Below are 14386 nucleotides of genomic sequence, written 5' to 3' on the forward strand. Positions count from 1 at the left end.
ACAGTTATGCCCTCTCCTGTATGGAAATTGTGCAACATGAGGAATTATGCATTTGTATTGTTTATTATCCAAACTGTCTGTCTAATGTCTGATGAGTGAGGACAATCGTATCCGTATGAAGGTGATTTGTTGTTCTGTAATTCAGATTCAAGTTTCTGTAAAGCAGTATCAATCATATCAACATACAGTATCTTCTATCTTCCATTGTAGGCAGACTCAGTTGGTTCAATGTTCTGCTTACCTCAACTGTTAGAAAGCACCAGTACTCTACCCTAGAGCTGTGTTGCCTAGCTATATCAGCGAGAACACACCTGCTGCTGTGACTCCCATAGTGAATGAGCTCTGATCAAATATTATTCTGCCCCCATCCACACTGAACTGCCTGGCACAGGTTCCCCCATGCCAAGGTTCACAGGGTTACGTCTCAGTATGGAGAGATGCACAAGCAAGGATGAACACACCCCTCCACACTCACCCACTGACCCAGACAAACACACACATGCACACAAAATGTCTACTGATATCACTGTGGTCATCTGTGCAGTGTTATTGTCTTTTACCCCTAGTGCCCCCTATAAGCCTGCTGATTTCCAAAGGGATACTTACTGTATTATTGGTTTGTATCCATGTCATAGTCATGGATACAATTTAGGAAATAATCTTAGTACCCTAATTTGATATGTTGTCTTGTATGCTTCTTCATAGGAGTCCCATGTCAGGGTATCTTATCTCTCCCATGTCAACTAGCTACCTGTCAAGGACAGAACACTGCCTTACGGAGGAATGAACTGGTGTCACAGAAGGCACTCCTCTGTAGCACCCATGCTCAACATGATGAAGAGCAATGTATCAGTGGGGAAAAAAGTTACAAAAAGGAAGCAATCACAAAAGGACAGTGTTTGGAAGGACAAATTAAACAATGCCTGTGACTGATTACAGGTGAAAAATATATTTCCCTCATGACATTTTAAACTTTAACACGAGGCTACATTGTAGGCACAGATCAGTGAGTCAGTCTCCCCTACTATTTACTAAATGTAGAATTGGTTAGTTATTGTCAGTACAAACTAGATGGATTACCATGAGATTATAATTGATATGTTATATCTATGTAATAATTATGATGTAAGTCAAATGTTGACGATGCAGTGAAGTTCACTAGTTGCAATTGTACATGCTTCTGATATCTGCATGCTGCAGTTAAGTATAGACAGTTGGTGCAGTCCCAAGCCATTGAATATATCAGGAGTTGACTTAAATATCAATAGTGTGACTATTAATAACTGAAGGCTGATAAAACTGGCTACAGCGAGACGTAGCCTCACTCCTGTATGTGACACACCTGTGTGTGTATTGTAACTGCTGTCTTTAATGCAGGTCTGAGGGTGTTTTGGATCAACTTTGGATCTGTATAAAGTATTGCAAATGTATGTCTGTATGAGAAACCACTAAAAAAGATTAAGGGGAACAAATGTGATTTATTGTGTAACTTAACTAAAACATTAAAAAGAGGACTAACATTAAGAGCACTGGTGGTGGGTCACACTTGGGGTTCCCACCTCAGATTCACAGGGGCTGCTGTGGAGAGGGGGAGTCAACTCTCAATTCTCCCGTCAAACACCAGAACCAACTGTTTTGACATGAGGAGTTGTCAATTCCCTTCCATGGGCTAAGTGAGTTCTGTCATCAAAACAAAGTGCTGGTTATATGTTCTCCCATTTAATTTGATCCCTTCAATTGCATCAACATCTTGGCATGTACAGGATTCTATTGACAAACACCAGAACCTCATGTCAAACACCAGAACCGACTGTTTTGACATGAGGAGTTGTCAATTCCCTTCCATGGGCTAAGTGAGTTCTGTCATCAAAACGAAGTGCTGGTTATATGTTCTCCCATTTAATTTGATCCCTTCAATTGCATCAACATCTTGGCATGTACAGGATTCTATTGACAAACACCAGAACCTCATGTCAAACACCAGAACCAACTGTTTTGACATGAGGAGTTGTCAATTCCCTTCCATGGGCTAAGTGAGTTCTGTCATCAAAACAAAGTGCTGGTTATATGTTCTCCCATTTAATTTGATCCCTTCAATTGCATCAACATCTTGGCATGTACAGGATTCTATTGACAAATCAGTTGGCAAAAGTTCTAATAGGGTAAATAAATCTAGAACAAAAACCAATAGTCACTTCCCTATGGATAGGGCAGGCAGCAGTCCTGGAAGGCAGAGGAGATATATGCCCAAATCTCTGTCTGGACAGAAACGTAATTGGTTGGTGGAAAAGCAACACAGCAAACATGGTGGGTGATATCATTGGTTAATATCAAAAGGGGGCGGGGCACTCCTCCAGGACCGTGCATTCTGGTAGGTTCCCACAGCTAGTGTTAAACTCAACGGATAACAAGTGACAATGCTCTTCTCCCTTTCCCATCGTGCTCTCTGCTGCTGGACCCAGGCGGCAAAGTGAAGACATCACAGGAAGCGGATTCCTGCTCCAAACTGGACGCCGTCGCATATCCTGAGGGAGGAAAGGAAAACAAGGGAAGATAAGGCAAAGAAAAGGTTTGGGACCTGTATGTGCCGCACCTGGTGTATGTGTATGGCTAGGTGTTAGGGCTTCTGTGTCTGTTTATTTACAGCATATAATGAGCTGTATGGCACTGCAGCAATAACACCTCTCATCTCTTGTTCTACCATCTCTGTGAGTGAGTGTATGCGAGTCTGCTCTCAGGCTTTTTTCTAGAGAGCTATATAAAGCCCCAGCCTAATGGAGCGGAGTCTGACCTACTCCTCGAGAGTGTGTGTGTGTGTGTGTGTGTGTGTGTGTGTTGTACCTGTCTCCACTCTGAACCCCCATGGGAATGCAGTAGTTGAGCTCCAGCCTGGCGATGTTCCCAAGACGCAACACGAGGCCTGCTCCATACGACCAGCGGATACACTCAGCCAGCTTCTGTAGGTGTGCTCTTGGACCCTCTCCTGGAGACAGGAAAACACTTCCACGTAAGAGGAGGCACAGAAGAGGCAGCATGCACACATAGATGTACAAACAGACTATTTAACATTTATTTGCAGTATGTACTGTATATGTAACTCATCATTAGTTAAATGGGGGCAATGAAAAACACAACATTGACTACTATCTATGGAGTTCAAGGTACCCACCATAGTTGAGGTTGCAGAGGTTCCCAGCGTTGAGGAAGAAGTGTGTCCTGAAGAGGTCTCCGAAGCCGCCCCGGCCCGGACGGAAGGGCAGAGGAGTGTACAGGTGGAGCCCGCCTGCCCAGTACGCCTCTCCCCCCAGGTAGTCACCTGCAGTAACACAGGTAAACCCTTACATTTTATCATCATGACTCCTGGCAACTGACACAACCCTGTGCACCACACATGGCCATTCAAATAAATAGAGAGCATGTGACCTCACCCTCGCTCTGTGGGCCGATGCTGTACATTCCAAATCCTCGCACACTGGTGGGACCGCCCAGATAGAATCTGGACAATACAGAAAGATGTCAATGACAAAAATGTCACTCACAGACCACAGGTCCTCACAACATCCCCTAAAACACTTGAGGATAAATACTTCACAGAATGAGTTTTAACTCCATAGCGCCACCTAGCGATTTCTATCAAATCCATGTGACATTATTCTGTTGAGTGGTCCTACCTGTCAGCGATGGAGGACGGTCTGCCTCCGATGGGGAGGAGACACCCACCCCAGAGGGAGGCAGAGAGGACCTGAAAGAGACCACCAGGGCCATGTTATATGAAATGTTGAACACTCAGGTACCCATAAATCACTTCCTATTTGCCCTGGATATTCCCCCAGGTTAGGGACTGAGTAGTGTTCCCTTACCGAGTCCCAGACCAGCCGTCTGTTGAACTGCAGCTCAAAGTCCTCCTTCAGGAAGCTGGCGTCTCCGCCTGTATAGCCAGCCAGCTCCTACAGAGGGCAAGACACAACACACATCAGCATGGCCACTTCATATAGATCTACAGTGGTTGTATTATGCAGAGGAAGTCACATACACAAACATACCTGGTTGATCCTCAGTAACGCACCTTTCTTGGGGAAGATGGCAGAGTTCCTGGTGTCAATGGACATGGTGTGCTGCAAGACAACAACCATCAGTGGTCAGACTCCGATAGATTCTTGCTACTTTGAGAGTTAAGATCATTAAGGGTTACGATCATTAGATAAAGGGAACTGAGAGACAAAGGGCTTTGTACCGAGAGGGCAGACTTGAGGGTGTGTCCGCTCTCTTCTCGCACAGCGAAAGAGGCACTGCGTGCCAGACAGCCCAGCTCCCTCCACACACCCTCCCACTTCAGAGTGTGGTTGGTCTTCCACAGAGGAAACTATAGGAGAGAGAGCGAGGAGGGAGAGATGGAGAGAGACAGTTATCCCTGTGGAAATTCAAGGCAGATTAAATGAAAACAACACGTGACACACACAGACCCACACAAACACACATAGTAGGAGTCCTCTTACGTTGAGCTCAGTGGAGACACCTCTGTCTGTCTCTTTCAGGGAGCTCCATGGAAACTGGCCTGTGACTTTGTACAGGTTTAGAGTGAGGCTGCAACAAGACAACACCTGTCAGGGCCATGATCCATACAGTGACCGTCTCATTACTGAACTATGTTCTACATAAAGGTTATAAATACATCACCATGGCAACATAACATACTGTCAATATGACCACTGATAGAAACAATCAAACTTGAAACAAAATGGCAGCCATTACACTGCAAGTGCTATTTCAATTTTCTATCGACACAGAGATCAAGGACAAAGGTGTTCACTGTTCGTACTTGCGTTCGAAGTTGCCTGGCTGGGGCTTGAAGAAGGACAGGCCGTAGGAAGTCTCCTTGGTCCCGTAGGAGAACTGGAAGGTTAACTTCTCAGCACGGCCAAACACGTTAGGAAGCTTCACACCCAACACCTGGAAGACAGAGGCAACGTTTCTCCCAGGTCAGGGTCACACACCTGTTCTACCTGTCTGTGAACGTACATTACCACACTATGCACATATTTGGAAGTGTCTGCTGTGAAAATGAGGCAGAGAAGCTGCTTAACCTGTCTGTCTGTAAACATTCTGTAAATCACCTCTATATCACATGATTGTATTTAGGAATGTCATCCCTGGGTCATTGTGACAGGGGTTTCAAAGAACAACATTTTGTGATGCTTTGTAATAGCGCTCTTGTAAGTACAGTGAGGGAAAAAAGTATTTGATCCCCTGCTGATTTTGTACATTTGCCCACTGACAAAGAAATGATCAGTCTATAATTGTAATGGTAGGTTTATTTGAACAGTGAGAGACAGAATAACAACAAATAAATCCAGAAAAACGCATGTCAAAAATGTTATAAATTGATTTGCATTTTAATGAGGGAAATAAGTATTTGACCCCTCTGCAAAACAGTACTTAGTACTTGGTGGCAAAACCCTTGTTGGCAATCACAGAGGTCAGATGTTTCTTGTAGTTGGCCACCAGGTTTGCACACATCTCAGGAGGGATTTTGTCCCACTCCTCTTTGCAGATATTCTCCAAGTCATTAAGGTTGAAGCTGACGTTAGGCAACTCAAACCTTCAGCTCCCTCCACAGATTTTCTATGGGATTAAGGTCTGGAGACTGGCTAGGCCACTCCAAAACCTTAATGTGCTTCTTCTTGAGCCACTCCTTTGTTTCCTTGGCCGTGTGTTTTGGGTCATTGTCATGCTGGAATACCCATCCACGACCCATTTTCAATGCCCTGGCTGAGGGAAGGAGGTTCTCACCCAAGATTTGACGGTACATGGCCCCGTCCATCGTCCCTTTGATGCGGTGAAGTTGTCTTGTCCCCTTAGCAGAAAAACACCTCCAAAGCATAATGTTTCCACCTCCATGTTTGACGGTGGGGATGGTGTTCTTGGGGTCATAGGCAGCATTCCACCTCCTCCAAACACGGCGAGTTGAGTTGATGCCAAAGAGCTCCATTTTGGTCTCATCTGACCACAACACTTTCACCCAGTTCTCCTCTGCATCATTCAGATGTTCATTGGCAAACTTCAGACGGGCATGTATATGTGCTTTCTTGAGCAGGGCGCTGTAGGATTTCAGTCCTTCACGGCGTAGTGTGTTACCAATTGTTTTCTTGGTGACTATGGTCCCAGCTGCCTTGAGATCATTGACAAGATCCTCCCGTGTAGTTCTGGGCTGATTCCTCACCGTTCTCATGATCATTGCAACACCACGAGGTGAGATCATGCATGGAGCCCCAGGCCGAGGGAGATTGACAGTTATTTTGTGTTTCTTCCATTTGCAAATAATCGCACCAACTGTTGTCACCTTCTCACCAAGCTGCTTGGCGATGGTCTTGTAGCCCATTCCAGCCTTGTGTAGGTCTACAATCTTGTCTCTGACATCCTTGGAGAGCTCTTTGGTCTTAGCCATGGTGGAGAGTTTGAAATCTGATTGATTGATTGCTTCTGTGGACAGGTGTCTTTTATACAGGTAACAAGCTGAGATTAGGAGCACTCCCTTTAAGAGTGTGCTCCTAATCTCAGCTCGTTACTTGTATAAAAGACACCTGGGAGCCAGAAATCTTTCTGATTGAGAGGGGGTCGAATACTTATTTCCCTCATTAAAATGCAAATCAATTTATAACATTTTTTACATGCATTTTTCAGGATTTGTTGTTGTTGTTATTCTGTCTCTCACTGTTAAAATAAACCTACCATTAAAATGATAGACTGATAATTTCTTTGTCAGTGGACAAACGTACAAAATCAGCAGGGGATCAAATACTTTTTTCCCTCACTGTATGTGTGTGTGTGAGAGAGTGGTGTGCCTGTGTATTCTCTCACCATGCTGCCCTCGTTGTTGCCGACCATGGTGTTATAACTGCCCGTCAGCCTCTTCATCTCTGTCACCTCGAACGTCACGTCCAGACCATTGGGCAACGCGTCCGCACCTGGGAGGGGTAGACCAAAACAGACTGTGAGCACAGGTAGACTAACATACGGCTCCTCTCCAGTGACACAATTATCTATTTACTGGTTATCCTTTCATATTGGCAACATCTCATGATTGAGATGGGTCGTGATATTGTGTCAGACACACACACACATACACACAGCTGTTTATGGGTGCACACTGTACCATCTGATGTATCAATGACGACCTCCACCTCTTTGAAAATGCCCATACGCAGCAGTTTCTGTCTGGCAATATGAGACTTCTTCATGACCTATCAAAGACACAACAAACAGCTTTTAGCACAGATGTTTCACCTTAGACAAGGGAACATTTCAGAGTGTGTGTGTAGGTTATGTGTGCATGTTTATGTATGTGGAGTCCAGAGTGTTCATACTTACATCAATAAGGTTTTTAGCATCGAAGACCTCAGAGATTTCATAGCCCAGCAGATCCTCTTTAGTTCTGCCCAAGCCCTCAATGTTGACATGTTGGACAACAACCTGCAATGAATGGACAGATAGTCCGGTTCTCAGCATCCATTACAACTAGGTGATGAATGATTTACTCTGCTCCCTTTGCTAATGAGATGGCAAACAACTTGTCATTTGAGTAGCTTGGATAAGAGATGCTTACGTCTTTGTTTTCCAGGACCTCCTGTTTAGTCTCTTGTTCTGCCTCCTGCACCTCAATCATGTCGTCGGGATGAACGCCCATGTCACGCCCGTGCATCGGGAGAGGGTCCATACTCTGAACAGTGTCGAGAACGAGGAAAAATAATGTGACGATATGATCATGCTTAGATAGCTAGCTAGCTTTGTTTTGTCAAGGTGGACCTGTACATTTGCTAGCATGCTAACAGACCAGACACAATCTATATTGTATAACATTATATTTACATAGTATTCATTAACATTACATAAAATATAGTTCAATAACAATTTGCCTCATGTCGTACAACTCTTTGAAATTAATGTCATTTCTGTACCTAGTCCAAGGCCTACGCGTTCGTCCATACTAGTACACCGCCATACAATAGACACTGAACGGGGAGGTCATGCAGAATTTCATCCCCACGTCTCGTGGTTGTAAGAAATTAAGATTTACCCTGGCGTGGACAGTCCCCATTGTGACGTCTTTGTCTTGAAAAATATCCCTTTTGATCAGAAAATGTTTTTTAACAGACCTATGTAGAGAAGAAAGACGCTACTGCCAATCGCTAGATTTTACAGGACCAAGCCCCCTTCAAGGGAGACGCCATGACACTTTGCGAAGCATGCTCTGCGCACAGTGATTGGTCAAAAAGGTGCCCTTTGTCACTGACAGGTGGGCGGGACAAAACCAGGGCACTGATGTAATGTGTCTCGAGACCAGCAGAGGACAGTATCCCTACATTCAAACTTCAGCACTGTGTAAGGACCCCGCTTTGACTGGCAAGTCCAATAGCGTGCATGAGTTGCACTTGCGTGCATTATATTTAGAGATAACGTAGGTCCCTTCAGATGTATGCTTCTTGTGACTTAGTTTATTTCAAAGTATTTACATTGCATAGCAAATAATGACAAGAATATGCCTACCCACCACAACCAACTAAGAAGGGCCCAAAACTGCCCATTAGCCTACGCATGTAGTCTATTGAAATAAGCGCCTGCGGGACAATCATTCTGCATCTGAAAAACATCCAAACGTACGTACATCCGAGTTATTTTTTCTCACTTTTATTCACCACCATTGTAACTTGAAGCGGAGTCACTGACCACCTTCCGGAGACACTTGAAACCCTACCTCTTTAATGAATACCTGGAATAGTATACAAGTAATCCTTCTCCCCCACCCCCATATATATATAAAAAAAAAAAAAGTGGTTGTCCCACTGGCTATCATAAGTTGAATGCACCAATTTGTAAGTCGCTCTGGATAAGAGCGTCTGCTAAATGATGTAAATGTAAATGTAAGATGTATAACCTTATTAATAGGCCTACATCATCATGATTCATGAGTTCCATGATGGGCAATTGAGACCTCCGCTGACAATTTGGCCCCGCACTTGTGAGAAATATCTGACAACATTTATTGATCAAGTTTGATGATTTTCTGGGTTGGTTGCGGTCTCATGCGGTGAGTAATCAATTGAACCAAAGCAACCCATTTCCCCCTCTCTCTCTCTCTCTCTCTCTCTCTCCCTCCTCTACACCTCCAATCCGCTCTTCAAATGCGTGCAAGCCAATCAGCGAGCTGAGAGTGACTCGGATAGTCTCGCTGTCCTCTTCTACTGCCACTGCCAGTACCAAAACGGTTCTCTTATCAAAGAAAAACACAACCAAAAAACTGCATTCAATCACCCCCTTTTACCATGGGAAGTGCTTGTTTTTCCTGGGACGTTTGTTTGTTTTTCGTCCTCATAAATACTTGTGAGGTGATGGGGAATGTTGGACTCGCAGGTAAGGAGCTCTCTTTCTTTCCCTGTCTGTCTTTTATATAATTTTAACACATCTTTTTTAAGATAGGCTAGTGCTGCCTATTTTTCCTGTTAATGTTTTATTGAACTGTTTAAAGCAGTGTATGACAGCGTAGAATAGATGAAACGTAGTGGGTTTCTTTAATGCATAGGCTAATGGAGATTATATTTATTTTAATTGGATAGTATTTGTGGACTGAGATAACAGTTGAGATAACATGTTCTTTTGAGAAACACTTGGTTGAGGATGGATAATTTGGGCTGGCAAAATTTGAACAGTATGGAAAGGAGAAATAGCTGAACACCAATATTGCACAACAACAGTGAATGAAATATATACATTTGAAGCCATATCTAGCAATTATAATAGGCTATGAATTGGGTGATGTGATATGCGCGCGAAATATCTCAGAGGCTGCAAAAACGTTTACATTTGCCCTTGCGGAGCTGAACCATTTTAACCAATTTTTGACTGACAATAAAATACACGTTTTTATTGACAATATTACTCTAAACACTATTTAAAGTTGAGTATTTGTTTCGCCCTGTTAAATTGCCCTTTCTGAATGTTAAAAAGGTGAGAAGAGTCTACAAGAAATTAGATTCATCGACTGATATCAATCTGAATGTTCTACCTGTCGTATATCAATCTGTGAAGTAGGTCCTGGACTGGTTAATGTGTGGATAAAAATATGACTAGGCATCTCTTCACCCCTCTGCTTGAACGAATTCCTCCTATGAGCTGATACAGAGCATATTTTCCGGATCAGTTGCATTCGCCGAGGTGTCCATATGGACGTGGGTTGGGAAGGTGGCCTTCACGGTCCCTGGAGGAGTCCATCCCAACCTGCTTATCGACTACCTTTCAGCGGATAGTGGCGCGCATTGTCTCCCTCCCACTATGGATGGACGAGAAGTCAATATTGGGACGGCCACTGAAGCCCGGGAGAGGGCTTTGTTTAAATATTAGTCAACGATATTTCATAAACCAGAATATTATTTTTGACCCAGGTCCTTTCAACTTGGCCTGTACTAAATTGAGTTTGCGAATGTTTTAATAGTTTTATGGTGAACCTGCCATAACAGTTTCCTGCCTTACATCTATTCTCTGTCATAAACTTAGTGAGAACTGGCAATTGAACTATCAAGTCCAGGTTTTACAGGCTATATCCCACTGCCTACTCCTATCACTTTATTTTTCATTTCTACTGGCACTCACATGGGAGCAAATAAATCAGTCATCTGCTTCATAAAAAATATTTATTGTAATGACATTCTATTGTTTATTTATTGCATTTTGTTGAGCTGGGGGGGGGGGGGGGGGGGGGGCAGGCAGCAGGGCTTAACCCTGCAGAGAAATAAACGCTGGTCTTAGGGCTCCCAACATGGGCTATTCATGAGGGGCAAGACAGGAGACAGGGTAGCTGCTTCTCAGCTCAGGATACATCACTAGAGAGAGAAAAATAACAGCATTTTGGATAGATGAAACTTTCTCTCTTACTCTTTTGGTCTCTCGCTCTCTCTCTCTCTCTCTCTCTCTCTCTCTCTCTCTCTCTCTCTCTCTCTCTCTCGCTGTCTGTGTGAATGAGCTGTAATTAGCTGGCTTGAGGCCCCTGGATTCAGCCCCAGATGTGACTAGCCTCTCTAACAATGACTTGATCAATTAGGGTTCCCTATAGTCACTCAGTATTCCAGAGCCATCCACTAAGCCCTGATACAATTGTGTACCTCTCTGCTAATGGTATTTGATTAATATAAATTATTATTGGTTTTGTCCTCTTTAGTGTTGTCCAAGATAACCTACTGGTATCATTTATAGGGTTAAGAAACCTCACCCTCCATCCACTATCTCCCTCCCTGACAGTTTATTGTCTTATACAAGGAGTTTTACATTTTGGACATTTGCCATCTTCAAGTAAATACTTCAAGTAAACATAGCCTGTATATATCTGGACAGAGCTGCATTTGGCTAAGAGGACTGGGCTTTCCCTGAGAGAGTAAGATTAAAACATTCGATTGAGGTTGTACAAAACCCATTCACCTCTCACCAAAATAATCTCTATTTTATAGACTTAGTCCTATTGATGAGTCCTTGGAGACCAGTGGTTTACAGTTGTCCGTTGTGTCATTTCTCTAGATGCAGATGAGTGCTCTGAAGCCACAGATGACTGTCACATTGACGCTCTCTGCCAGAATACCCCCAAATCCTTCAACTGCATCTGCAAGCCAGGATACAAGGGAGACGGCAAGCAGTGCGAAGGTGAGTTGAGCTCCATTGTCTTATTATGGCTTCAATGTGATATTACTCCCCTCCCCTCCCTCCCGCCACTCCCATCCAAATCATCATCCTCACTCACCCCACACCCCTGCCCTCTCCAAACTTCATTCTGCCCGGCCCCTATTGCTCTCTGACAGGCTCTGCAGTAATGGCAGGTTTTACAGCTGTTTCACAGGAACCCCCATTCCTCTCTCCTCCTCTCCCCCCTCCCGACTCCCGCCCCCCCGCCGGCTCTCCTAATTAACTGGGAGGAAGTGGACTGGGGGAAGGTGTGAGGGTGAGAGGGGTCAGCACCTGGCTGTGCGTTCACACCTCCAGTCATTTCTGCCTCAAAGCACACCACAGCTGGAGCTAGAGCTTGCTTGGTGCACAGGACACACTCCCTCCCAACGCTAGCCTGTCTAGCCGTACAAATGCAATCGAAACACATCTACGCACGCACACACACAAACGCCAGTTCAGCTTATAGGCTAGCACCGCAAATAATATTGACACAAAACAATACATCAGTCATATTGGCCACTAGAGCTTATAATTGCATGTGTTAGCCAGGATAGGAGAGGATGAGAGGATTGTGGGGATGACGTGCCCTTTTCTATAGGGGTTTTCGCTGTCTTTATGTTCAGGCTTTTTCAAGTGTCTCCTGTTTGTTTAAGTATTTGTGTGTATGTCAGTGAGTTATATCCAACACTTTCTCCCGTTTGCTCAGCTGTGTACCAGTGTCCCCCGCCCGAAACACACACACACACACACACACACACACACACACACACACACACACACACACACACACACACACACACAGAGAGAGAGAGAGAGAGAGAGAGAGAGTGAGCAGGTATTATATCTGTGGAACTCACCTGGATATTGCCCATTCAGAGATTCTATACCTCTCATTTGGTCAACCTGGGGAGAACATAATGAGATGAACCTGTGTCATTGTTTGATTAGCTCACTTATCAAATGCCTCAGGCTGTGTGAGTCGGTCTTCCTGCATAGGACTATATAATCACACACCTGGCTTGGAGAGAGGGAGTAAGGTAGATTGACTATTATTTCCACCATTTTGTGTCTGCTGATTCTGTTGAGTTGCATGCAAATCCATATTGGCAGCAATCCGGTCTACTTGATATAGCTCTGTCTCGATTTGTTTTGCCCCAGTCTAATTCTATTGGCAAGTCTCTGTTATTGGACTTAGGCTATGACATTGGAGAGATGTTCTGGAATTGCTAGAAACGCCTGTACTAAAAGATGATATTGTACCAGGCAGCGCTGCTACACATTGCATAATCTTCAGTCAGAAACACAATGGTCCTTATCCTAGAACAGATTGAGCTGCCCAGAATAATATATTATGTTATGTCCATAGAGAGGAAACTGCAAAAGGTTGAGAGTGTTTTTAGGGAAATGTTCCTCCTACCGTAAACAACTGTCTGAGCAGAGGGCCGACCTGTCTGTCTTGTCTGTCTGTCTGTCTGTCTGTCTGTCTGTCTGTCTGTCTGTCTGTCTGTCTGTCTGTCTGTCTGTCTGTCTGTCTGTCTGTCTGTCTGTCTGTCTGTCTGTCTGTCTGTCTGTCTGCCTGCCTGCCTGTCTGTCTGTCTGTCTGTCTGTCTGTCTGTCTGTCTGTCTGTATGTATGTCTGTATGTATGTCTGTATGTCTGTATGTCAGTCAGTCAGTCAGTCAGTCTGTATTGTCTGTCTGTCTGTGTGTATGTCTTGTCTGTCTGTATGTCTTGTCTGTCTGTCTGTGTGTACAGATTTATTGTGCTTAACTGAAATTCTAAGAGGGGTTTATTTCATATTTGGATGGGAATATATTTGTCCCTATTGTTGATTGAATTGTTTATGTGTGTGTGTGTGTGTGTGTGTGTGTGTGTGTGTGTGTGTGTGTGTGTGTGTGAGCGAGTGTGTGTGTGTTACATGTGTGTTGTACAGATGGAGAAACTAATTATCTATGCCTATGCCTCAGTATCTGAAATCCGATGCACTTGTGTCCTGTCCTCCTGTCCTTGTGTTCCATACTGAAGCCCCGATTGTTACGGCACAATTAACGCCTCGATCACACCGACAGCGTCATTGCATTTTGGTACACCAGAAGTACATTCATTTCCAATGGAACGCTGTGTTTCCCTCGCAGCATTGCGTTGCAGAGGCAGTTGCAGTGCGTTCTGTGTGGTGCATATGTTGGATTTATCTAACGTATGCATCAAACTGTATGCGTAGATGGCTTGACAAAAATGGTAGCAGAAGGTGAATGTTGAACTTTTGTTGCACACATATCCAGATGATGCTGCGTACCATTTTGCGCAATGACGCTGTCTGCGTGATCGAGGCGTAAGGTCCAGTGAATGGTTGATAGAATGAAGACACATGGTGGATGTGAGTTGACCCCTGACCTCTGTGATTAGATAGGGGCTGTGTAATTGGCCAGCTATGTTTCCCATCAGCAGACATTACATTAACCCGGTGGTGCAGAGGAAAGAGAGAGTCATTAGGACAAGCAGAGAGCTGCTCTCTCTCGCTCTCTCCGTCTGCTGTCTCTCTACTTCCTGGAAATGACTATGCCTCAGGATGGACAACTGGGAGGCTACACTCTCTCAGAGAGGGACCCAGTAGTTAGCAGCTGATAACTCAACATTCCAGTACAATTTCCGGTAACACTTTACTTAAAGCCGACAGGCA

The 14386-nt window shown here is 44.3% G+C and overlaps 3 protein-coding genes across 3 annotated transcripts in view; 2 read left to right on the forward strand and 1 right to left on the reverse strand.

Moving 5' to 3' along the window:
- LOC311139822 (metallophosphoesterase domain-containing protein 1-like) overlaps positions 1-14386 on the forward strand; it is a gene marked incomplete at its 3' end in the record, with an annotated part of 221082 nt that overhangs the window by 74526 nt on the left and 132170 nt on the right. The window lies entirely within an intron of this gene.
- Positions 1459-8254, reverse strand: LOC311139406 (sorting and assembly machinery component 50 homolog B-like). Its single transcript, XM_084174277.1, has 15 exons — positions 8075-8254; positions 7604-7717; positions 7369-7470; positions 7154-7241; positions 6859-6965; positions 4820-4950; positions 4497-4584; positions 4235-4363; positions 4044-4115; positions 3861-3947; positions 3672-3742; positions 3429-3496; positions 3170-3316; positions 2842-2983; positions 1459-2525 (listed from the first exon to the last, which is right to left on the reverse strand). Exons 1-15 carry the CDS (start codon positions 8093-8095, stop codon positions 2480-2482), a joined length of 1413 nt encoding a protein of 470 aa, XP_084030403.1. The 5' UTR covers positions 8096-8254; the 3' UTR covers positions 1459-2479.
- The window catches only part of LOC311140038 (signal peptide, CUB and EGF-like domain-containing protein 2), a 92439-nt gene continuing 87345 nt past the window's right edge, over positions 9293-14386 (forward strand). Inside the window, exons 1-2 of the mRNA XM_084175007.1 lie at positions 9293-9408; positions 11563-11685. Coding sequence (XP_084031133.1) covers positions 9321-9408; positions 11563-11685 — 211 coding nt within the window. The 5' untranslated portion in view covers positions 9293-9320. The remainder of the gene's footprint in view (positions 9409-11562; positions 11686-14386) is intronic.

Source organism: Coregonus lavaretus (assembly GCF_964263955.1).
Source record: "Coregonus lavaretus genome assembly, chromosome: 13".
Lineage (NCBI taxonomy): Eukaryota > Metazoa > Chordata > Actinopteri > Salmoniformes > Salmonidae > Coregonus > Coregonus lavaretus.

Bases quoted from the DNA above. Each gene is read 5' to 3' on its own strand.
- LOC311139406 (XM_084174277.1), bottom strand. From the start codon at position 8,095: ATGGGGACTGTCCACGCCAGG. The intron at 4,585-4,819 runs GTACGAACAGTG...GTCTTGTTGCAG, and splicing joins CCAGGCAACTTCGAACGCAA to CCTCACTCTAAACCTGTACA. The intron at 3,497-3,671 runs GTAGGACCACTC...TGTATTGTCCAG, and splicing joins CCGTCCTCCATCGCTGACAG to ATTCTATCTGGGCGGTCCCA.